General features: G+C 43.6%; 1 protein-coding gene and 1 long non-coding RNA gene across 2 annotated transcripts in view; one reads left to right on the forward strand and one right to left on the reverse strand.

Moving 5' to 3' along the window:
- The window catches only part of LOC111540454, a 67,713-nt gene extending 46,858 nt beyond the window's left edge, over positions 1-20,855 (reverse strand). The window contains exons 1-2 of the long non-coding RNA XR_002730988.1: positions 20,798-20,855; positions 18,428-18,483 (exon numbers count right to left, since the gene is read on the reverse strand). This is a non-coding gene — a long non-coding RNA (uncharacterized LOC111540454). The remainder of the gene's footprint in view (positions 1-18,427; positions 18,484-20,797) is intronic.
- Positions 1-25,019, forward strand: part of FLT1 (fms related receptor tyrosine kinase 1) — a 196,781-nt gene that overhangs the window by 142,864 nt on the left and 28,898 nt on the right. The window contains exons 16-18 of the mRNA XM_023208745.1: positions 11,587-11,693; positions 17,608-17,740; positions 22,781-22,885. Of these exons, the coding sequence (XP_023064513.1) occupies positions 11,587-11,693; positions 17,608-17,740; positions 22,781-22,885 (345 nt within the window). The remainder of the gene's footprint in view (positions 1-11,586; positions 11,694-17,607; positions 17,741-22,780; positions 22,886-25,019) is intronic.

The raw sequence follows: 25,019 nt of genomic DNA on the forward strand, positions 1-25,019 counted from the left end.
TTTACCAGGAGATGATTTAAAGAGCCCCCTGAAAGTCTGAAACTGCTCTGGTAAACTTCCAGAAAAACTGAGAGGGTAGCATTCCCCAAATACCTTTAGTAAAGGTTTTGTCTCCCAAATAATCCTTGTTCTAAAATATTATGTTCACTTTTCTGTTCGCTCATACAGAAACAGTTTATTAGCATCTGTTTAACACCTTCTTCCCCAGATGGCTGCTAATCTGTCTTTTAACAGGCACCCCAGACATACAGCCCTCAGGAATGGCCGTGTCGGGCCAGGGAACACAGAGAGCAAGCAGACCTCACTCATCCTCGGAGCAAATGTCATTTCCCCCATATCCTCCCAACAACCCCGTGAGATACACAGAGCAGTGATAAACCTCCAGAGAGGTCTGAACTGACTCACCTAACTCATACAGTCTAGTCGTGGCAGACTGGAGGAGAAAATTGAACTTTTCTCAGACTCCCCTCCCCTCACCCCATGACTGCCTTCCCCTGTGCCCACCCCTCCATCAGGGAATATGGGGCAGCAACGGCTGGACTCTGATGGCCTGGGAGGAGCCTGGGTGTGAAGCAGTGACGTTTTTGTATGTTTGTAGTTCTCCCCAAAGTCTTGACTTCCTTCCCTTTTCTGCCAGGTTAATCTGGGTTTCTCAGAAGCCAGTGTGCCTAAAATTGTGCATTTACGACATCTGTGAGTTTCTTCTGCCTCCCTTCAGAACCACCACCCTCTGTTCGCCAGCAGTCTGCTCTGCAGGAGGCCTGCTGTTATTCTTTCACTGCTCCAGGCCAGATCAGCAGCACCGGGGGGCCTTCCAGATTGGATTAGTCAGTCTTTTGGCCATTGGTGAGCCCAACTTGCCACATAACGCCAAGCATGGCCTCTGTTTGTGATGTTAGTGCATCCTGGAATGTCTTTTGTACAGGTTCCATTCCCTATTCCAGCCAAATCCTTCTTGTGCTCTCAGGCCAGCTGAAATGCTTTCTGCCCTGGAATATCCTCCAGGATGAAGAGCTGAGGCAGATACTCATTCTCTGCTCTCTCATTCCCCGCTTCTGGAATCATTAGTCAGTACTTATTTTACTCTGCCTTTTATTATTATTTTGGCGTTGATATGCTTCTCTTCCCTACCGAATTATAAACTTTGAGACAGTACTGTCTGACATATCTTTGTATCCCATACACATGCCCAGCACTTAGCACGAAACATCTATTTAGTACCTTTATGTGCAGGCACTGTGCTGGACACGTGACATACTGAATCCTATTAACCTTGTAAGAATCTAAAGCAGTCAATAGTAGTATCTTCAGTCTACCCATGGGAAGATGGAAGCTCAAAGAAGTTAAATAACTTGCCCAAAGTTGCACAAAGACTACGTGGTGAGGCTGAAACGTGAGTCCACGTAAACCTCAGAATATTTTCACCGTTGCTCCGCTCTTCTCATTCCTGAGGTGCCTGAGGAAGTTGTCTGCAAGGACTTAGGATAAAATTGAGCAAAAGCACTGTTCTAGTGATCATGTTATTTTTATTTTCTCCATTTCTCTTACGTTTACATGCCTCTAGACTTCCTACGCTGATTCCTTTTCCCATTAATGTTATGCTTCTCTGAAAAGTCAGATGTTAAGAGTACTGCATTACTGATAATTTCGTTTTTTTTTTTTTTGTATTTTTTTTTAGTAGAGACGGGGTTTCACCATGTTAGCCAGGATGGTCTCGATCTCCTGACCTCGTGATCCGCCCATCTCGGCCTCCCAAAGTGCTGGGATTACAGGCTTGAGCCACCGTGCCCGGCCCTACTGATAGTTTCTAAACCTTTGTTAGCCATATCATTTACTCTTGTGAAAAGTGGAGGTAATTTTCACTTGAATTGCCTATATTGGTTGCCACATATATATAATATATGGCATATATAATGCAATATGTAAACATATATTCCATTCTTTTGTTCATTATTGCCCCCAACTGCCATGATTTTGAACTCTGTGTCTGCTTTTTATAGTTTTTTGGCCTTCTCCTTTGCTCTCTTATGTAAGAGTGATGACTATATCCAATATTTTTTGCTTAAAAATTGTAGTTAGCTGAAAACATAGACTATGTGATTGGCACTCACCCAGCCACACCTGAAATATTGTGCCCATATTTAAAAGAAACAAATAAGTCGAGCTATATCCTGGATAGGAATAGGATAGCGCCAGAGAAGAGGATACTTAGTCCAAAAAAGAGACCACATGAGGGTAACAGGATTGTTGTCTTCAAATACTTAAGGAGCTTTCGGACAGAAGAGGCATGGAACCCATTCTTTGACACACCAGAAAAGATAACTAGAACCAAGCGAAGGGAGATGGTAGTGAAATCTCCAAGAGGCAGATTTCAAGTCTATATAAGAATATAATTTTGCACAGGAAGAAATTTTGAATGTTAATAGTAGGTGGACCTTAGAAAAGCTTGCAAGTATGAGTCCAGTGCAGTATCTTGAATGGAAATAGTTTGGGTTCACTGGATTAAAATTTGATCCTGGGGGCCGGGCGTGGTGGCTCAAGCCTGTAATCCCAGCACTTTGGGAGGCCGAGACGGGCGGATCACGAGGTCAGGAGATCGAGACCATCCTGGCTAACACGGTGAAACCCTGTCTCTACTAAAAAATACAAAAAACTAGCCGGCCGAGGTGGCGGGCGCCTGTAGTCCCAGTTACTTGGGAGGCTGAGGCAGGAGAATGGCATAAACCTGGGAGGCAGAGCTTGCAGTGAGCTGAGATCCCGCCACTGCACTCCAGCCTGGGCGACAGAGCGAGACTTGGAGTCTCAAAAAAAAAAAAATAAAAAAAAAATAAATAAATAAATAAAATTTGATCCTGGGATGCTGTTCACAACAGCTGAATACGGTACCTGCTCAGTAATTTTATAATTGAAATGGGACTCTTCTTCTAGAGTCATTGTTCTTACCACCCTGGTAGCTATGAAACATTCCCTAGATTCAGACTTTATTTCCTGTTAGATGCATATGGACCCTCACACTGACCTATCTTGTCAAACTGAGTTTAGGAAATGAAACCAAGCGAACAAGTTGTGTCTGTGGCTATGTTTAACAGATTTAAAGAGGTTGGTGAATTAGCCAGGAAGGAAACTGTCTGCTCTTTTTATTTCCTTTGAGAAAGGATTCTTATACCCACAGATAAAACAATGTGTTATTTTTGTATCTGTAAAGGATGAATGAACTGTGGAGTCAAAGTACCTTCTTTAAATAATCACAGGTCTTGTTTGGTTTGGACCTAGCGCCAGCACGAGGACACATGAAGCTCTCAAAGGGGAAATTCCATATCAAAACCGACAACAGAAATGTTAGTAACCAAAATCATTTCTGAAATTAACATAGCACTCAATAGCCCTGGAACTCAATGGGGCTGTTAAAATTTCATCCAAGGACTTAAGCTATGCTTTATAATTATTATTGCAAAATAACCACAATATATACAAGAACATTCTTTCTTTATTGTTATTTTATTTTATTTTATTTTATTTGAGACACAGTCTTGCTTTGTCAGCCAGGCTGGAGTGCAGTGGCATGATCTCGGCTCACTGCAACCTCTGCCTCCCAAGCTCAAGCAAGTCTTCTGCGTCAGCCTCCCGAGTAGCTGGGATTACAGGCGTGTGCCACCACGCCTGGCTAATTTTTGTATTTTTAGTAGAGACAGGGTTTCACTATGTTGGCCAGGCTGGTCTCAAACTCCTGACCTCAGGTAATCCACCCGCCTCAGCCTCCCAAACTGCTGGGATTACAGACGTGAGCCATCGCGCCCAGCCAAGAATATTCTTATATCAGATTTAGGCCTTACTATATTTCAGTATCATTTATAAGTACATAGGAGAAGACAACTTGAAGAACAACAACTATCATTTTAAGCATTTTTTGAAGATGACTGATGGATACAAAAATCACAAAAGCACAAAAGGACTATGTCAGCGTCCTGCAGTCTAAATGCTGGTCATGGCATTAGAGGCTGATTTACAAACCATTGTATGTTGTCACTTGTTTGAGAAAGGACTCATCCAGTAGAAAGTAGACACTATGTTCCCTAATAAATTAAATCCCAAAAGTCAAGAATAGAAAAAACTGAAAATAATATGGCCGTGGGTCTTCAGTCACTCCTTTGTATTGTCCTTGGCCAGCTATCAGTTTTCAGTTCTCCATTTTGACCTTCCTCTGATCCCTGACTGACCTCCTTCCACGTTAGCTCCTCTCTTCCTGAATCCTGCCCCCAAATTCACTCCTATGACTATCCTGGCACTGAGAAAGGATGTGATAAACTAATTCGCATGAATATATTGGGGACTGATGTTACGCCTCTCATGGGTGTTGGCTATTTAGAAAGGTTTCCTGAGGAGAGTGCAGTGCTCAAAACAGAGATGAACCAGCTGGCAATAATGCCAATAGGAGGGCTGAGGGACAGGGATACACATGCCTTTATACTTCACATCTAACCAGTGACATAAAGCTGGCCTTGATCAAGAAGAATTAAAAAAAAAATGGTGATGGAATTCAGTTAGGTTGATTTGAGGTCTTTGTAGAGAGTTCTTGAGGCAAAATGATTCAAACTCAAAAGATATTCATCTTAATTCCTTCTGTAGAAATTAGACTGGCATAAAACTGCATTGGGTATTACAGAAGTGGGTGTTAGGCCTAGGGAACTTGGTGCTGGGCTCTTTGAGGGCCTGGGACCATGTAATTAATATCTTGCACTTGTAGAACATGAAGTGCACTATTTTACGCATATCCATAATCCTACTTAAGTTTTGCAATAATCCTACAGGTACAAGGAAGTACAGTTAGTTAAAAGGGAGAATCTAGGTGCAAAAAGGTTAAGTGACTTGTCCAGAGTTACACAGCTAGGAAATGGCAGGGCTGAGAATTGGAACCATGTTCAACTATACTGCTCTATTGCATCTCAACTCTAAGGTAGCACAGCACGGTGGTTAAAAAGACCCACTCTGAAGCCGGACACCTCACTCTTCATGAGCTGCATAATCTTTGCCAAGTTCCTTACCTTCCTGGTGCTTCCAGTCTCTCGTTGTAAAATGGGCATGCTAATGATGGTATACCAGTCTTTATAGGGTTGCTGTAAGGATTAACACATTTAAAACAGCATCTGGCATATAATAAAAATTTTGTAAGTGTTAGCTAACATTACCATTTGTTAATATGATATACCAAATTCCATTTCAACAAAAGTTATACTTTTCCTGGACTCAACTAGTAGGTCACTTAAAAGGTATTCTAAGCCACAGAATTCCTGTTTGACTTAAGGATTTAACTTGTGAAAAGAGAAATGTGTTCCAGAACTAATGTCACATAACAGCAATTTAAATATCCTTACTTAAAAGTACTCTTGAAAATGTACTTGAAATTTAATGGGAATACAGCATTTCCATACATCACTGTCCTTTGGAGTAGTTCCAAATTGGTGTACATAGACTCCTAAAAAACTTCATCAACAGTAGCAAAGGTCTGCGGGCCTATTTTAACATTTCAATAGGCTCTAGAGAAACCACATTGTAAGGTTACCTGGATTATGATGACTGGGTTTTAGATAGAAGGAGATGACACTGGTTGAGTGACTCGTGTTGCTCAGGGATCTTGAGAGTCAGGTCAAAGTGCATCTGAGTAATTTTCTTTTCATCCATACCTAAATCTTTATGGAGACTTCCCCTGAGTCAATGCTGGAGACTCAAAGCGAACAAGAAACATGTCCTGCTCTTGAGGTCCTAATAGGTTAATGGGCAATAAACCCACATAAGTAGTTACTCAAATTATAATAACAATAAAACCAGAGAATAGCACCTAAACTAACCTCTAGGGTCAGGCAAATTTCTCAGGGAGGTGGTGGACCAGTTGTTTGATGAGTACTTAGGTCCAAATCTGATTTGTTTCAGAAAGAAAAGGCAAATTGTATTAAATAATACATGCAATGTGTTTGGATGTAAAAAAAAAAAAAAAAAAAAGATATCCTGCACTTGAGGTCCAAAAAGTGATATGGTAAAAAAAAAAAGAAAAGGGTTGGGATAAGGGGTGTAGATGGAGAAACAGAGAGTGTGGGAGAGGGAGAGAGGAAGGGAGGGAGGGAGGGAGAGAGAGAAGGGAAAGAAGGAAGGAAGGAGGGGAGGAGAAGGAAGGGAGGGAGGGAGGAAGGAAAGGAAGAAAGGAAGGAAGGAAGGAAGGAAGGGAGGAAGGAAGGAAGGGAGGAAGGGAGGAAGGAAGGGAAGGAAGGAAGGAAGGAAGGGAGGAAGGAAAGGAAGGAAGGCAGGCAGGCAGGCAAGCTTCAAAATGATAGCTAACACTAGGTTTACACAATTCACATGTGAGGAAGGGGCTGTTATCTCCACTTTGTAAGGATGAGGAAACTGGGGCACAGAGTACCTGCCCTTTCCTGATGAAACCTGTGTTCCGTCCCTAAGTGAAGGCAGGCCCTGGGCCAAGGTGCTCTGGTCTTTTGCTTGGGGTGTTTCCTTAACTCCTTGGGAAACTGGTTATATTGCGTGAGCTGTGTTGGTTGGCTCTGCTGCCTACCCATTCACGCGGTCTAATGCCACACAGTGACATACGTCAGGGCTGGTGTGATGCTGCCAGACCATGCAGCCCAGGCCGTGTGTACAGAGAGCTACTGTTGCTATCAGGAAAGCTCAGGACACTGTGCAGCTGCAGAGACTTCAGGCAAGATACACACCCCTTCAGAACTCAGACCATCCCTGGTGTGGCATCTCCCCTCCCTATTCCAAAAGGGATGGTATAAAGCCTGGAAGAGTAATTGACGTGGAATGCTCTGTGCAACCAGGTCAACCATCTATCATAGATACAGTTACCATACACTCTTTAAATTGGCTATATTCTTGTCAGTATCCCAAATAAAAGTAACCTTGTACTGTGTCCTGATGTTGGCCTTTCACACACATCATGCAGGAGCCATGTCCCTGAGACCCAGTGCTAACTCCTAGTTACTGTCAAATCCCACCCACATTTCCCTGGCCTCTTTCCCCTCCTGTGTGCAGCTGGGTTATCTCATGCACTTAGCTCATCAGCTGTCACCAGCAAGTTGAAGCTGGGTTTAATCAGGCCAGTGTGTGGATGTCTGACTGCTGAAAAAACACCTAAGCGTTCACTTCAGTCAGTCACCCAGCATAAGACTGTCCTAACAGTCGCTTTTCAAACAGAGATACAGACTGAGCCATCAAATGCAATAGAGCATTGATATTACAGTATATACTGTAAAATTCTAATATTTTTCAATAAGCAGTACTGAACATTATTAATATTAAATAGATCTTTCCTTCCTGATAAATGGTCATCTTGAGGATGTTTTTTAATGGGCTGATTCCTTAAATGTGTGTTTGCACACAAATGCATTTGGTCCCACTGAAACGAATTTTGCTTGAGTAAGGACGGTGGAATTAGACTTTGGGGGTCAGCTTCCTGTCCCACAGAATGCAGTGGGAAAGTTCCCACAATCAAGGGGGCCTCTCTTAGTGCATTCCATGCGGGAAGCATCTGCAGAGGTTTTATGCAGACAGTGCAATGTCTCAAGATGCTATCAGCATCTCCGACAGCCAAAGGCCAATGTGTCCTGAGAGGATCCCAATCCCAATCAAATTCCACAAAACTTATTTGCAGCATAAGCAAGAATGTGTGTGCGTGTGTATGTGTGTGTGTGTGTGTACAGCAAGGCCGCATTAAACCTCACTCATTGTGGAGAAAGAAACCAAACTCATATGAACTTGAGCTTACAATCTTCCCATTGTGAGGATGTGTACTGAGAGAAAAGGTTATCATACTGAGAAATTTCTTTAAGGAAGTTATTTTCAATCAACCCCATGAGGTTCAGGGAAACTTAAGCACAGCTGACAAAGCAGTAAATAAGCCAATTCATTCATTTGACCACTATTTTCAGGATGTCGACTATATGCCAGGCACTGTTCTGAACCCCAGGGATGTAGCAGTGAACAAGAGAACCATAGCCCTACATTTTGCTGCTTCACTCAGAACTAATAACACGCTCATCAGTTCATATTTGAATACCAGACTGTGAGAGCTCCAACCATGCCCTTTCTCTTCTCACTGTATACTAGCACCTAGAACATATCTGCAACAGAGGTGGTGGTCTATATGTTTTATGGAGTAATACACAGGAACAAAGATGTGACCCTAAACTCTTTTTTTTTTTTTTTTGAGACGGAGTCTCGCTCTGTAGCTCAGGCTGGAGTACAGTGGCGCAGTGGCACGATCTCAGCTCACTGCAACCTCCGCCTCCCAGGTTCAAGCAATTCCCCTGCCTCAGCCTCCTGAGTAGCTGGGATTACAGGCGCCTGCCACCACATCCAGCTAATTTTTTGTATTTTTAGTAGAGATGGGGTTTCACCGTATTAGCCAGGATGGTCTCGATCTCTTGACCTCATGATCCGCCCGCCTCGGGCTCCCAAAGTGCTGGGTTTACAGGTGTGAGCCACCGTGCCTGGCCCCTAAACTCTTTAAAACCCTCATGAAACTCTTTAGAGATAGGTAAAGCAAAACATATATATATATATATATATATATATATTTATATATATTCATTCGCCCAACCTGATGAGTAGGGTGAATAAGTTATGGACTCAGTCGACAGGAAGCACACATTTTGGCCGAGAAATAGCAAAAGCCAAAGCATGGAGGTTCAGAAGGGTTGGTGTATTTCAGAAACTGTAAGAACTGTGGCATGACTGAAGCAAGTGGGAGGACAGCAGGAGATGAAGCTGAAAAAAGGCAAGGCTGGGCATAAAGGATTTAAGGATTTGGACTTTTATCCTGATGGTGATAGGGAACAGACAATGGAATTTAGACAGAGGAGTAATAGGATTTTAAACTGGTGATTTGGCAAGATCACTCTGGCTGCAGAGGTGGAGGACAGACTGGAGGGAGCCATGGCCAATGAGGTAGTCCTGGTGAGAACTGATAAGGCCTTATTTTAGGCAGTCACAGCTGGGTAGGAGAGCTGATAATTTAATGATCCAAGGAAGTAGAATGGGCAGGACTTCGTGATGGGCTGGATGGAGAGAAAATATCAGTTTCCACTCCAGACTAAAAGATAACTTTGTGGCGGGGACTATGGCCAGTAGGAAGTGATTAATCTGTGCTTGTAAAGGCTGGAAGGATCAGAGAGGAGGAAGTGGCGTACTCTTGGAAGCTTAGTGGTTAAGCATGTGAAGTCAGATTATCTGGGTTAAAATCACAGCTCCACCACTTGCAGGCTGTGTGACTTTGGGCAAGAGGCTTAATCTGTCTCTGTCTCAATTTCCTCATTCATAAAACGGGAATAATCTAGCTTGTAGGATTTTTGTGAGTCTTTGGTGACAATCAATACATGTTGGTCCTTAGAAAAGTCCCTAGAATAGAAAGCACTCAGCAAGGGCCAATGAGTTATTGTTATTCTCAGGTTTCCAGCTTGTGTATTTGCTATGATTTGGGCAGGAAACCTTGGCTTCACCTGCCTGCAGCCTTTAGATCAAACCCATCACACAGATGCTGAGAAACCCCTATGGTCTGGTCCTGTCCTGTATCTTGTTTGATACTGCCCTATCTTTTCGCAGGTCTGGGTCTTTTGTCTTGTTTTGGTTTTGAGACAGAGTCTCACTCTATCAGCCAGGATGGAGTGCAGTGGCGCGATCTCAGCTCACTGTAACCTCCGTCTCCTGGGCTCAAAGCGATTCTCCTGCCTCAGCCTGCCGAGTAGCTGGAATCTACAGGTGCACCCCACCCCCACCACATCCGGCTAATTTTCTTTTTGTATTTTTAGTACAGATGGGGTTTTACCATGTTGGCCAGGCTGGTTTTGAACTCCTGACCTCAGGTGATCTGCCCATCTCGGCCTCCCGAAGTGCTGGGATTACAGGTGTGCGCCATCGCACTTGGCCAGGTCTGGGTCTTTACTCATACTGTTTCCTCTGCCTATAATACCCTCCCCTGCCTTCATCTCTGTGGATTAAAATTCATTTCAAATGCCACCTCTTCAAAACAGTATTATTAGATTACTATTAGATAGTAGTGTATATTAGATTCCCTCAACCACCAAATCTTTTAAAATCTAATTTCTTTGTATTTGCCTTAAGTCTCTTGGTTAGGTTTGAATGGGCTCCTTGAGAGTGGCAACTGTCCCTCATTAATCTTTCTATCTCCTCCGGCCCCTAACCTTGCCTCTAGTACAACTCAATACATCTTTGTTGCATTGAAACAAAGAGTCCCGAAGATGAAGTGCTCATGTATGAAATTGGAGTATTACTGCCACCGATTTCATAGGGTAGTTTTGCATGCTTGAAATATAACAAGTGCTCAGCAAATTAGATCGTCATCCACATCATTATTTCTAAAAAGAAAGTTTCACTTGTCCTTTGCCCACCTTAATATAAACATCTATCTGTCTGTCTCTCCCTCTTTCTCTCCCTCTCTCTTTTGAGACAGGGTCTTACTCTGTTGCCCAAGCGGGAGTGCAGTGGCACAATCATAGCTCACTCACTACAGCCTTGAACACCTGGGCTCAAGTGATCCTCTTGCCTCAGCCTCCAGAGTAGCTGGGATTACACGTGTGTGCTACCACATCTTTTTTTTTTTTTTTTTTAAGAGGAGTCTTGCTATGTTGCCCAGGCCGGTCGCAAACTCCAGGGCTCAAGCAATCTTCCCGCCTTAGCCTTCCAAACTGCTGGGATTACAGATCTGAGCCACCACGCCCAGCCACTTCTGTCTTATTATAATTAAGTTAAAGGATAAAGGCATTACTTTAGAATTCCTGGGAAATTGCTCACAAGAATCAATACTGTTCTGGTCCGTGGAGGCATTTCTTTACAAATTCCAGAGTTCCCGCTCTGGAGGCATGACTTGAATACTTTGGACTTTTCTTTTTGGTCTTGGAGGAATAGTGCTCAGTGATTCTGATAGAGAAGGTGACTGGGAAGGATTCAGGTCCAGCAATTGCCTCTTCTATCTCAGGCCCCCCAGTCTGGCTGATGAAGTCAGAAACAGAGCCCTAGACACAGGGAGTGGGATGTGGGCACTTTGGGCTGGCTGTTCCAAAGGGAGCAAACAGGCAACTGTGGCAGTCCTGGATTTATTTTTATTTTTAAAACCTACTTTGAAGAATTTTGTGAGTCCCAAAGGAGCCCTTTTGTGTCATTATTTTGTCTTTTTCTTTAGAGTTTCCTCTAAAGCTCATTAGGGAGATTTAACATATTCCAGATTTAGCACTTTAATGGGCTTTTGTTCCTGCCTTAATTTTTTCCCATTTTTAATTTCTCCTCTGATTTTTACTTAGCTATTTCTGGAATTACAAAGTTTGCAAAGTTGACAGCAAAATTTCTGGAAAGCCTTTTCTATGTGAGTTCATTATGTGAGTTCATGTATATTGCCTGGCTCAGTAGGTAAGAGGTCTGTCCCAGGGACTGATTTTGTGGCAACAGATTGGGTTCGCTATGATAAACCATTTAGGGAAACTGAGCCTCTTTTATAAAACCACAAAGATTCTGAGTTTGGGAGTTTCTTTTTTGCACCACTATTGTGATTTTTTTTCTCTCCAGGAACCTCGGACAAGTCTAATCTGGAGCTGATCACTCTAACATGCACCTGTGTGGCTGCGACTCTCTTCTGGCTCCTATTAACCCTCTTTATCCGAAAAATGAAAAGGGTAAGAACATAGATGATGTTCTATGCTCCTTTTTATATATATTATAAAATGCCTGATCTGATGTCTAGAGTAGGCAAACAAACGTCGGACCCTCTTTCTCTCCCTTTCCTCTCATTCCTGTTTCTGACCTGGTGAACACAGAAAGAAAATAAATCATCAGAATGTCTCTAACCACAGGGTGGGCTGTTCAACAGAAAAGCCGTGACGATGAACTGATGAATCCTTCTCAGGGACAGACGGTATTTTTGATATAAAATATGTTAATAGAGTCTTTAAAGTCAACGTGGGACCTGTGAAACCTTTATTTCCTAACCCTCACTCTCTGCTAAGAAATAAAAAGGAGGCTGGGCATGGTGGTACATGACTGTAATCCCAGCACTTTGGGAGCCGAGGAAGGAGGATCGCTTGAGGCCAAGAGTTCAAGACCAACCTGTCCAACATAGTGAGACCCTGACTCTACAAAAAATTTTAAAACTTAGGCAGGTATGGTGGCGCACACCTGTAGTCCCAGCTACTTGGGAGGCTGAGGTGGGAAAATCACTTTAGCCTGGGAAGTCAAGTGAGCAGTGAGTCATACGCCACTGCACTCCAGCCTGAGGGGCAGAGTGAGACCCTGTCTCAGAAAAAAAAAAAGGAAAGGCCCACCTTTGACTTCTCTCATAACATATTGGAAGTAAAAATAAGTGAACTCTTGTTCTATACTCAGTCACACCACAAAATTAAGTTCTTTAGAGTGTAAGGTCCAGGTTGGCATTCAGGACATGGGATTTCTGTACTTAGGTCTGCAATATGATCTGCTTCTCTGAAATCCAGTGGGAAAAGAGCTTACAATTCATTCATTCATTCATTCATTCATTCATTCATGCTTCAGATATTTACTGCGTACCCACTCAGTGCAGCATGCCAGGCCCTGTGCAAGGCCGTCTGGTGACAGTGGGGCAGATGCTGGAGTGAGCAGTCAGGGGAGATTGACTTTAATCAGCCACGCAAATGTCAAACTGCAACTCTGAGTTAACTGAAAGAGTGGCTGCCTAAAAGATGTGTCAGAGGAGTGTTAAGGTAAGGAAGAGAGGAAGGAGTGTTGTAGGCAGAGGGAAGAGCATTTAGAAGGCTGGGCAGGGGAGGGGAACACAGTGAGAAGGAGAGACTGACAGAAGGCCAGGGCTACAGTGTGGAGAACAGGAGGAACAAGGTATGAGGTGAGGCTGCCAAGGAATGGAAAGGGAAGGCGGCAAGGCCTGGCCAGGCAGGGTCTTGTAGGCCATGCTGGGGAATTTGGTCTGTATTCTAAAAGCAACGGGAAGCCTTGGGGAAGAAAGGTATGTTAGGCTAAGGAAGGGATGGGGGAGTGGGGCGCCTAGTGTGACAGATACATGTCTGGAAAAATTATTTTGGCTACTGTGAGAAGAATGGACTGGGGGTTGTGAGGGGGAGAATGAATAGAGAGGCACCTGGTAGAAGACTTCATAGCAGTCCAGGTAAGAAGTTATGGTGGCTGCCGGACATGGTGGCTCACGCCTGTAATCCCAACACTTTGGGAAGCCAAGGTGGGTGGATCCAAGAGCGGGAGATCAAGACCATCCTGGCTAACAGGGTGAAACTCCGTCTCTACTAGAAATACAACAAATTAGCCAGGCGTGGTGGCGGGTGCCTGTAGTCCCAGCTACTTTGGAGGCTGGGACAGGAGAATGGCGTGAACCCAGGAGGCGGAGCTTGCAGTGAGCCGAGATCGCACCACTGCACTCCAGCCTGGGCGACATAGTGAGACTCCATCTCAAAAAAAAAAAAAAAGGAAAAGAAATTATGGTGGCAGGCTGGGCGTGGTGGCTCACACCTGTAATCCAAGCACTTTGGGATGCCCAGCACTCAGGGTGGATCACTTGAGGTCAGAAGTTTGAGACCAGCCTGGCCAACATGGTGAAAACCTCTCTCTACTAAAAATACAAAAAATTAGCCCGGCGTGGTGGCAGGCACCTGTAATCTCAGTTACTTAGGAGGCTGAGGCAGGAGAATGGTTTGGACCCAGGAGACGGAGGTTGTAGTGAGCCAAGATCACCCCATTGCCTTCTTGCCCGGGTAACAAGAGTGAAACTCCATCTCAAAAACAAAAAAAAAAAGAAAGAAAGTATAGTCATGGCCAGGCGCAGTGGCTCACACCTGTAATCCTAATCCCAACAGTTTGGGAGGCCGAGGTGGGTGCATCACCTGAGGTCAGGAGTTCACTGCATTCCAGCCTGGGTGACACAGTGAGACTCTGTCTCAAAAGAAAAAATAAGGAATGAAATTATGGTGCCTCTGACTAAATGATTAGAGTCAAGGGATATTTGGGAAGTAGGACTCGATCAGAAGGCCTCCTCAATTTCTAGAGATTAGCCCTTATTTATATGCCAGGTCTTATGGGAAGCTCTTTATGTATTATGCCAATAAATTATTCCAAAAATATGAAAAGGTAAATATATTATTATTCCCATTTTATAGAGAGGGCAACTGAGGCTCAGCAAGATAAAGTTAACTGATCCAAAGTCACTATGGTTGGACCTTAGTTTTGAACCCAGGCTATTTGACCTTAGATTTGATATTTACAACCAATAAGATATACTTTATAGTGCTGGTATGAGAGACAAAGCCAGCAGCCATCCTCTATGGTAAATGTTTAACATCAGGCTTTTGCCATTTGGAGTGACTGATTTTGAGACATGACAACTAAGTCCACTGCTTGAGAAGGAAACAAAGATCACACAATAGTTTTGAAAGGGGAGATACACCATATAGGGAAATACATCTAACAGAAGCAAAACTTGCCAAATCTGCAAGGGAGGTACAAAGGCTATAGGAGTTCAAAGGAGGAGAAGGGGAGAAAAAACTTCCGAGAAAGCGAGGCTTGAAACAGACTTTGAAGGCTGTAGCTGGAAGGAAAGAAGCAGAAAAACAGCCCACCCTAGTCCTTCCTACTCCCCAGAGCGGGGAAGTAGTCTGGTTACTTAGCATAGAGGAGCACAGCAGAAATAAAACTGGAAAGGGGCTGGGCACGGTGGCTCATGCCTGTAATCCCAGAACTTTGGGAGGCCGAGGCAGGCAGATCACTTGAAGTCAGGAGTTCGAGACCAGCCTGGCCAACATGGTAAAACCCCGTCTCTACCAAAAATACAAAAATTAGCTGGGCGTGGTAGCAGGCACCCATAATCCCAGCTACTCGGGAGGCTGAGGCAGGAGAATCACATGAACCCAGGAGGCAGAAGTTCCAGTGAGTCGAGATCATACCACTGCACTCCAGCCTGGGCAACAAGAGCGAGACTCCACATTAAAAAAAATAAAAAATAACAAAAATAAAACTGAAAAGGTACGTTGGGACTAGATTGAAGCGGCCCCTTCTATTTCTAAAATGCTGTGAAATTTTGATGTCAATAATAAAGAACGAGAACAAGAGATCATTATCTCAAAAACGGAATGCCTATAAAATTTGAAAGGGATTGGGGGAGGCAAAGAGGAACAAGACATCCAAAAATATTTCCATGTGGTTCCTCTAACGACAATGTAAATTCCTCATTGATAAAGACGGCATTTTATCTTTTTATCCTCACCCTGCATAGTTATAGCTAACATTTAGTATTATAATTATAGCTAACATTCATTGATGCTTACTGCACACCAGGCCCTGCTCTTAATAGCCTTCCATGGATTATTTCATTTGATATTCACAACAACCCTATGAGATAAGTACCATTATTACAGATAAGAAAACTAAAGTTAGAGGGCTGCTTGCCCACAGTTACGTGTGTGGGTGGGCAGAAGTTGACCTGTGATTCAAACCCAGGTATTCGGCCCCCATGCCTGGGCTTTGAAGCAGTTAGCTGTGCAGCCTCCATGCCAAGCACCTAGTAGCTGCTCAGTGTTAATGTCAATTGAAAGAATAAATATTTGCCAACTAACATTTTACTATCACAGTCTCCTCAAAGCCCTCACTTAAGGTTTGTTTGGTGTCTCCTCTCACCTGCCTTATTGAGATAAACCATAAAATTCCATGGGTGCCACATGGGAGACTGCCTACCACTGCCTATTCCCCTGCCTCTGTCAACACTACTGCCAGCCTCCCCACACACCCTGCATGAGCCCAAGATGTCCCTTGCGAGGTTTCAGCTATCCTATGCTCTGTTGAGGATTGGAGATTGTTTCTCAGGGCTTTGGGTATACTGGACATTGAAAAGTTTAGTCATAAAACCTACTACTACAGCAGCTTCTCTAATGGGCACCCAGTACCCTGGTATAGGAGTTCATACTCTTCACAGAGTGTCTGGCAGGCCGGACCCTCACAATCTAACATCAAAGGCAACCACAGTTCGTGACAAACATGTTCCATATCGTTTTTTGCTTCTCATCCTTTACGGAGGCCAAGCAAACCTTTCTGCCTTGAGCTATTTGTCACACATTTTAGTGATAATTTTTGTGAGAAGGAGAATGATTGCGAGTGATGGATGAGGTGAGCTGTGACAGCCCAGAACAGAGTGAGTAAGGGCTGAAGAATGCGGGTGAGTGTGAAATGGTGTGTAGGGAGAGGTTGTCTTCTCCATTCCAACTCTGATCCTGTTTAGGGAAAAGCACCAAAAGGAAGGGCCTCAAAACTCATTTAAATGAAGTTTACATAACTTCTGGCCAAGAGTTATATGGGAAAACATACTTCTTTTCCATTCTATCCAAGAGTCTGCCCACAGAAATGCAGTCATCAATTCTAGAAATTTGCCCATTAACAGGAAATACCCCCATTGATACAAATCTAAAACATTAAATGTAAATCCACTTATCTATGATCTGAAATAAAGGGTATTTTCTGGGCTTGATTTGCATTACCAAGATAAAAAAGCACTTCAAGGCAGATGTCTGCCTTACTCACTTGACATCCTACCAATGGACAAAGGAACTCAGAATATGGCTTATGTATAAGTCTTATACCATATTTACTCCTTGATCTTTGAAATAATCAATTTTTTTTTTTTTTTTTTTTTTTAAGACAGAGTCTCGCTCTGTCACCCAGGCTGGAGTGCAGTGGCACCATCTTGGCTTACTGCAACCTCTGCCTCCTGGGTTCAAGCAGTTCTCCTGCCTCAGCCTCCCAAGTAGCTGGGACTACAGGCATGTACCACTACACCCGGCTAATTTTTGTATTTTTAGTAGCGACGGGGTTTCATCATGTTGGCCAGGCTGGTCTAGAACTCCTAACCTCAGGTGATCCACCCACCTCAGCCTCTTAAAGTGCTGGGATTACAGGCCACCACATATGGCCTCAACTTCCGTTTCTTACAGAAGGTAAACCTTACTCTAATCTCACTAAGGATTCAGCTACAACCTTTCCAGATAGCTGAAGCAACTAAGAGGTCAGGCCTTCTGAAAGTTTAAACACTTCATAAGAAATGTGCCTTTCAGTGCCCCAGGGATCCTGAGTTTACTTTGCCACTTCTTGCCTTTCCTATATATGTAGAAAAGCCACAATGCACCCGACTGTTGGCCCATCTGTAATGTATATTCCTGCTTATACAAGATGGCCATGGAAAGTTATTTTTAGTCATTGTTTGGAATGACTTTATAAAAATGCTTTGCATTTTTTAGCAAGACCATCATACAATTGTTTAAGATCAAGTACAACACATAAGGTCACTGGAGAATTTGAGCGCATGTTATCCAAGATGGGATGGTAGAGCTCACATTACAGAAATGTAGTGTGGGAATAGTAAGGAGTTGTTTAATAGAAATTGCACACTCAAGTGTGATGAGTGTATGTGAATGTGGAGAAGTACTTTCTGTACCTGGCCACACAGTTTCAACCAAATGATCCCAAATAAAACAGTGGATGTTAACTGAATATCCAGGATTCGTAAAGTTGTTTTCTTCTTAATGACTCTGAGATCTCTTTATTTCTCAGTCTTCTTCTGAAATAAAGACTGACTACCTATCAATCATAATGGACCCCGATGAAGTTCCCCTGGATGAGCAGTGTGAGCGGCTCCCTTATGATGCCAGCAAGTGGGAGTTTGCCCGGGAGAGACTTAAACTGGGTAAGATACTTGTTCAACAGATTTATAAACCTATGCTGAGCACATATTACATTAAAAGCACTGTGCTTTGAGAGATGCAAAAGTAAACCAGACCTGGGATGCTACACTCCAGCTGCTCACAGACTATCAAGGGAGATGGACACAAAAGTAAATAATTCCAAAGCAATGCTCAGATAACAGTACAAGGTGACAGGCAGCACCTGTGTGTTCATTCAACAGTTATTAGGCACCTTCTCTGAGCAGCAGACACTGGTCTAAGCCCTGGAGATGCAAAGGTGCGTGCATCTCTCCCCTCAAAGGCTCAGTCTGGAGATAGGCGCAGAAGTGGTAAGTGAAGGGGCATGGGGAGAGGGGCGTTCCAACAGGAGGCTTACAAGTACACATACTCTTACATAATGAAACTGTCGGGGGATTAGAAATATGTGATCCAGAACGTAATTGAGGGTGGCAAGGAACAGTGAAATCAAACATTTGGTGAAAGAGTTGGTGCTCTTCAAGGCCATGGATCAAAAAAACCCTCTGCACAAATCCACAAATTACATACTTGGATTTTCCTGGGAACGTCCAGACCGAATAGAAAGCCCTAGAGGAGTCATTTAAGTTTCACTTTTGAAGAGCAAAGACTGTTGTTTTCCAGGTAGCACAGATGCTATAAACAGCAGGCAAATGTGCTTTCCCGCAGCCTACCTTCCAGTTCCTCCAGCTCAGACGTCACAAAGCCCATTAATCTCCAGCCTCTGGTGCTATAAAACAATTGAAACCTCAATTACTCCTACACAAAATGTTTGGATTGTGGCTTCTGAAAGTTTTCCACTCACTCCTGTGTATGCCAGAGTCATTAGTAGTTGAAACTAGGAAAACAGATTGTGGATCCAGTGTTCTTGGAGCTTGTCACTCTCAGTATGGAGAGCCTGTTGTTCCAAATTCAACAGTATCGCCCCTCTCCTTACAAGCAAATGATACTGGGGTGAGGGATGTAGGGGGCAGAGAGGGGGGAAAATGACTTTTGTTTTTCTCTTGGGCTTTGAAATGATTCTGCTTACATTGAGAAAGGACCGGCCTCAGGAGCATGTTCTATTTGGCTTGAGGAGGAAACTTGGAAATCAGTTAAAAGCTGGAGAGACAGGAGAGAGCCAGCAATGGCTATGGACAGGAGAAAAAAATCAACTACATTAGAGTAGTTAAGGGCAGGTGGCACACTGGATGAGTTCCTTCTGCAAGTGTAAATTATATGGCAGCTAGCCCAGCCCCTCAGTGACCTCGGCAGGAAATATGGGATAATTTTCCCACAATCACAAGCCATTCTCAGCCCACGTTGCTTTCCAGAGTTATTACTCATAATCAAACGTGCTTCTTCCAGTACAGGACACATGAGCTTTCTGTCCCATTGCTTCATTCCTTCCTAGTATCATTGCGATCCACACCGCATCACAGATTGCTAATCCTCTGCCAGAATTCCCCTGGGGCTCTGTGGGTTTAACTAATCCCACTTCAGGATTATGATTTTCAGTCTCCTTGTTAAAGATCATTCTTACTGCTCTTTTCCTTTCCAGAGTTGCCACATGCTAGGATTTGGCTAATGTCCATTTGAGTGTCTCTGATGGGTGAGAGAAAGTGTGTCAAGTTGCTAACTTTGTCTTTCAATGCAGAGTGTGGCTGCAAGGCCCGGAGGTACACTCCTCTGATTGATTACCGTGGGAGCAAGGAGGCCCAAGACTTGTTTATTTCTTAAGCCAAATAAATGACAAAGTAATTTGAAGTAATGTCTAGCAACTGAAAATAACCCAGATTATGTCCAGATAGAGAGAAAAGTCTGTTTTAACTGGCAGTTACACTGGCGTTGTAAATGTAGAGAAATACACAAGGTTATATCTGGTTTCAGCTGTATCTACTGCGTTGGTTGCTATCAGCAGCCCTAGTGAGTGGGGTTGGAATTTATAGTACCTGATAGATGGATGCAGTTGGAGCTTGGGTCAAAGGTGTTGCTACCACTAAAATTCCTGAAATCCAAGAACAAAAGGAACCTCTAAAAAAAAATGATTCCTCACTAACCCATGGGAGGGAATTCAGCTTCTATAAATTTATCACAGAACTCAGGAGGGAATTCAGCTCCTATAAATTTATTAAAGTTAGAATAGGCCGGTTGGTGGCTCACGCTTGTAATCCCTGCACTTTGGGAGGCTGAGGCAGGTGGATCACCTGAGGTCAGGAGTTTGAGACCACCCTGGCCAACATGGTGAAACCATGTCTCTACTAAAAATACAAAAATGAGCCAGGTGTGATGGCAGGTGCCTGCAGTCCCAGCTACTCAGGAGGCTGGGCCAGGAGAATCATTTGAACCCGGGAGGTGGAGGTTGCAGTGAGCCAAGATCATGCCACAGCACTCTGGCCTGGGAGACAGAGTGAGAGTTCATTTTCAAAAAAAAAAAAAAAAAAAGAATAATGTTCAACATTGCATCTTTCTATTGGAAAATAATCAAAAGTCAAAATTACCTAGTATAGCTAACCATACAGGGAGTCTGGAGTTTGGCAAGCGAATGGTGCCTGGGCTGGTGCTGCCTCTTGTAAGACCAGCCCTGAATGTCAGAGACAGCCCAGCCCATGCTGCCATGCACTCTCCCCAGAGTGTCCAGGGCCCCTGGCCAGTCCAAAACATTCTTGGAGGAGATTCCAATATCCTTGCATTGTATGGGAATGACCTAGCACACTTCCGAGCTAGTTAGTGGCATTCCAGGAAACACAGGAGAATTTTAAGGGAAAAGAAGGATCAGGTGAGGTCAAGTCTGATGCAACTGGACTCCCCTGAAACTGGAACCATGGGTCCGCAGAAGGATTCCAACACATCAGATGACGAAGGAGCCCATAACAGCTTCATGCTGTTTTATGAGGCAGCAGTCGGCTTCCAAGAGAATCAATGAAAAGACCGAAGGAAGCCAAATGAGAGCCAGTTTATTCTCACTGATTAAGAAGCAAAGTCCCAAACACTTGTTAAAACAAAGTGTGTTGTGACGGGATGTGGGGGCTGAAACTATGGAAAGTGCAAAGGATGCCACCTACCCCAAACATGCAAGAGTCTTAGGAGTGTGAGGAGAAAAGATCCGGATATTTCTCAGGCTCAGGACACTTTTCTTTTTAGACGGCAGAAGGCACTGTGGAAGAAAAACATTGATCTTTTATTCCAAATAAAACAAGGAATAAACCTCCAACCAAAATGCACCAGTTTTTACTAGTATAGAGAAGGCATCTGCCAGCGCTGTTCCCACACCTGATTTTCAGATGTAGCACTTTCAGGATCCACTGGAGGCTCTTTTATTTCAACTCAAGGGTCCCCATCCTAGTCTATTTCTTGGACAATTTTACACGAAGAAGGAAGCAGAGGCTGTAGCTCTGCCCATGTTGCATGCTCTGGGTGGAATGTCATTTAGTAATCACCACAGGAGCATGTTTCACAAAAAGAGAAACGTGTCATCTCTCTAGTGTTCCCTCCGAATGCAGAGCATGTCCCTGCAGACAGCCACACGGAGGCCCTAATGATGACACTGGTATAACTGAAATTTTCATACATCCTAACTGGACACCTGGGGTGGTGGGTAGTAGAAGACATTAAGCAGAGCAAGGTAAAGACATTTTTGTCACTCAGTAGTTGGGCATAAAAGTAGAAAGGTTCTAATATGATGAGGAAGAAGCAAAGCTTCATTACAAACTACAAGAAACAAACAAACAAAAATGTCCTTTGGAGAAAGGGAGCAGAGTATGAGGAGGGAAGGGAGGAAAGAAGGTTGATTAACTGAAGGCACATTATCAGACAGGTCTAAGAAAAAGCACTTGGTTGGGAAAGGAGGGGTTGTGTTAAATTAAGAGTCTAACTGCCAGGATTTATAATAGTTTTAACCCACCCGTGGTATTCTGTCATTTCCCCTTCCCCCAAGAAGAGCCAAAAAAAGAGTGACTGATTTCACTTACTCTTCTTTGAGCATATCATGCTGGAGGGGTACCATTTCTCTGGGTTCTACTGAGCTGTTTCCTGATGTACAAAAGGAAATTCCCTGACATAAAAGGTAGCTTAGGTACTCCAGGGAGTGCCCTCCCCAAAGGGCATCGATCTCAGGGTCTCCATCCCACGGGCCCCTCTAGTTACCTATGACTAGGAGACTCGCTTTGGGCATCCCACAAATTCCTGAACACTACTCCCCATTGGGCAGCAATATATGGTAATAACAGATAGCACCAGGCACCAAGCAGGTTCCGGGAAGATTCAGACATGGTCCTTGCCCCGCTTTACTCAGGGGGGCTCATTCTAGGATAGGGAAGGAAACATATTAACAGTCATTATAGCATAGCATTATGGAGACCATGGAAGAAACCTTGCTTGGTTATTGCATTTAGCAACTACCTCTCTGGGGTTGAAACCAATCTCTACCAGCGGTTGACCAGGCTCTTGTGCTGAACCATGAGGATTTGTGATATTCATATAAGACACATTAGAAAGACTGGGAATATTTTGCCTGGTAGGGAAGTTGGAGAAATGACTTAGTGATTATTTGAAAGTTATGAGCTTTATTATTATCCACAGTAGTAATCATCATTTTCTATTTCTCCCTTTTTGCTGAAAACAGATGACAGAAAATGACTGCAAATGGCAAGAAAAAGAGCTTAGGTTTCACACAGGGAAGTCTTCTTGGTCATAATGTTATTAAACAATGGAAGAAACCACACAGGACTTGGTCCCATCTCTCCTATGCGAGGACCTTGTGGAAAGGAAACTGGACATCTCCCTTCACTGACTGCCTTCCAGGGACTTACTCTATATCTCTGAAGGATGTGGGGCCTCAGGAACAGAGTTAAGAGTTGAAAGGAAGAGGCTCCAGAAACAAGTCCCTTACTTTGTCTCTTTTAGGGTCAGTTCACTGGAGATTCCATGCCTCACATGCACACATAGGAAAAGGCATTTCCTTCCTGAAAAAGACTTAAATTCACCCTATTGCCTTGGTGACAGGCAAGGCAAGACAGTAACAAACCACTGTCTTCTCTTCATTGTAGGCAAATCACTTGGAAGAGGGGCTTTTGGAAAAGTGGTTCAAGCATCAGCATTTGGCATTAAAAAATCACCTACATGCCGGACTGTGGCTGTGAAAATGCTGAAAGGTATGTATGCTGTACTTTGGCTTTCAACTGACGCATCACCATTTTGCATTTCCTAAATGTTGATACAAGTTAGATATAGCCTGGGAACAGACACAAGCTTTTTCTGCCCCGGCCACATAATTTTCTTCTACTGTTAGAGGCCTCTTTGCTCATGAGTTTTAGATTAGGCCAGCACGAGCTCAAAATAAACCTTGTAAATGGAACAATCCAGCACAGTCCACAGGAAAATGATCTCTGTCACCTCAAAGGTCTTTCTCTTCTCACATCACAGACTGTAGACAACAAGGGACTTAAGCCCATTGTAACTGCAGGTTCAAATTTTGGCATGATCCACTGTGATGCTGTAATGGAAACTTAGCAGCACATCCTAAATCCCAATGGCTTTGCTTGGGCTTGACCTGACTATAAAGTAAAACTACAAAGCTACAACAATTGAGTTGATCAGAACTCTAAACTATTTTATACTAACAACTTCAGCTATAAAACGTTTCCTCTTTAGCAATTTGAAAAACTGAATTATCTTTCTAGTGTTGAAACATACTACTACTCTGTGAAGCACTGGGAGGTAGAACCAAATCACACAGTGACTTATGCCCAACACCAAAGACAGACTGAAAATGAAAATCAGTGAAAGTTGTGTACACCAAATGTCTCAAAGACGCACAGGACCTTTACAGTGTAGAAAATACTTCATTTCCTCATCTGTAATGGAATTTTATGATGCTTCAATTCAACAGAACTGAAAACTCAAAAAGCAGCTTTTAACTTTCCAAAGTCTCCAGGATATTGCTGGGAGATTTTGAAGCCCAGCAAGCTGTGAGTCCAACTACACAGGTACCTGGTACAGGCTCCAGGAGAAAGGGCTGTTTGCTTAGAGAGACTTCAAAGTTCTTAATCTTCTAGCAATAACTCCATCATTTCAAAAGGCCCATGTAAATATATTTTCAACTTCAAAAGGCTGTACTCCTCAAGAAAAAACTAATAAAACTCTACAAAGAACCTGCCAGTTCTACTCTGAAAGTAGTCTGGGAAGGAGTTTGGCATCCACAAGTCAGAACTTTTGTTTGGAGTAGACTTCCCAGACGATGGCAGGTATTTCTGTCAAAATAGAGGCATGCTAGCACCCTCCCCTCAAGAACCCCAGATTCTGAAGAGAAGAGGCGTCAACTAGAAAGCACCAGACTAGATGCTTTTCATATTGGGCTGAACCATACGAAACGGCCATTTTTCTTATTTCCTTTCAACAGCTTTGTGAGGTAGACATTATTATCCTGTTTGCAGATGAGGAAACATGGCCAAGAAAGGTTAAATAGCCTCTGCAAGGCCACACAGCTCCTCAGTGTAAGTCAGAGTTTGTGTGCGAAAGTCTTCCAGCTTTGAATGCAGTGCTCTTTCCTCCACACCAGTCTGCCACAAAAGAGGCGCTGCAGAGGTCTGGCCTCCTGGAATTGGCCCACTGCTCCAAAACCCTGAAAATGATCCTGGCTCGGTTTATGGAGGCAATCCAGTATCCAACCTAGAGATAGGTGGAAACTAAATCTGGAAGCAACTGTTTCCTCAGCTAGTCCCATTTCCCTTCTTGCTGCCACAAATTGTCCTCTAGGAGAGGCAGCTCTGATGGTCACACTAGTCTGTTGGGGATCCAAGATAACACCTGTGGCCCTGCCTATAAATACAGCAAGCTGAACCAGAGCCTGGTTTTTTTCCTCCAAAGAGGAAAGGGTTATAGGGAGATGAATGAGTTTGAAAGAAGATTCTAACTTGAGATTTTTTTTTTCCTAAGAGACAGGGTTTTACTCTGTCACCCAAGTTGGAGTGCAGTAGCATGATCATAGTTCACTGCAGCCTCTGCTTCTCAGGCTCAAGCAGTCCTCCCACCTCAGCCTCTCAAGTAGCTGGGACTACAGGCTCACACCATCACACCTAGCTAATCAAAAAAAAAAAACTCTTTTGTAGAGACAGTCTCACCATCTTACCCAGACTGGTCTCAAACTCCTGGGCTCAAGCAATCTTCCTGTCTCAGCCTTCCAAAGTGCTGGTATTACAGATGTGAGCCACTGCAGCTCAGATTTTTTTTTAAAGGCTCAGAGAATCTTTTCTATGTAATACAGAGTGCATGTGTCATGTCTTCATA

This window comes from Piliocolobus tephrosceles, chromosome X (assembly GCF_002776525.5).
Source record: "Piliocolobus tephrosceles isolate RC106 chromosome X, ASM277652v3, whole genome shotgun sequence".
Classification (NCBI taxonomy): Eukaryota; Metazoa; Chordata; class Mammalia; order Primates; family Cercopithecidae; genus Piliocolobus; species Piliocolobus tephrosceles.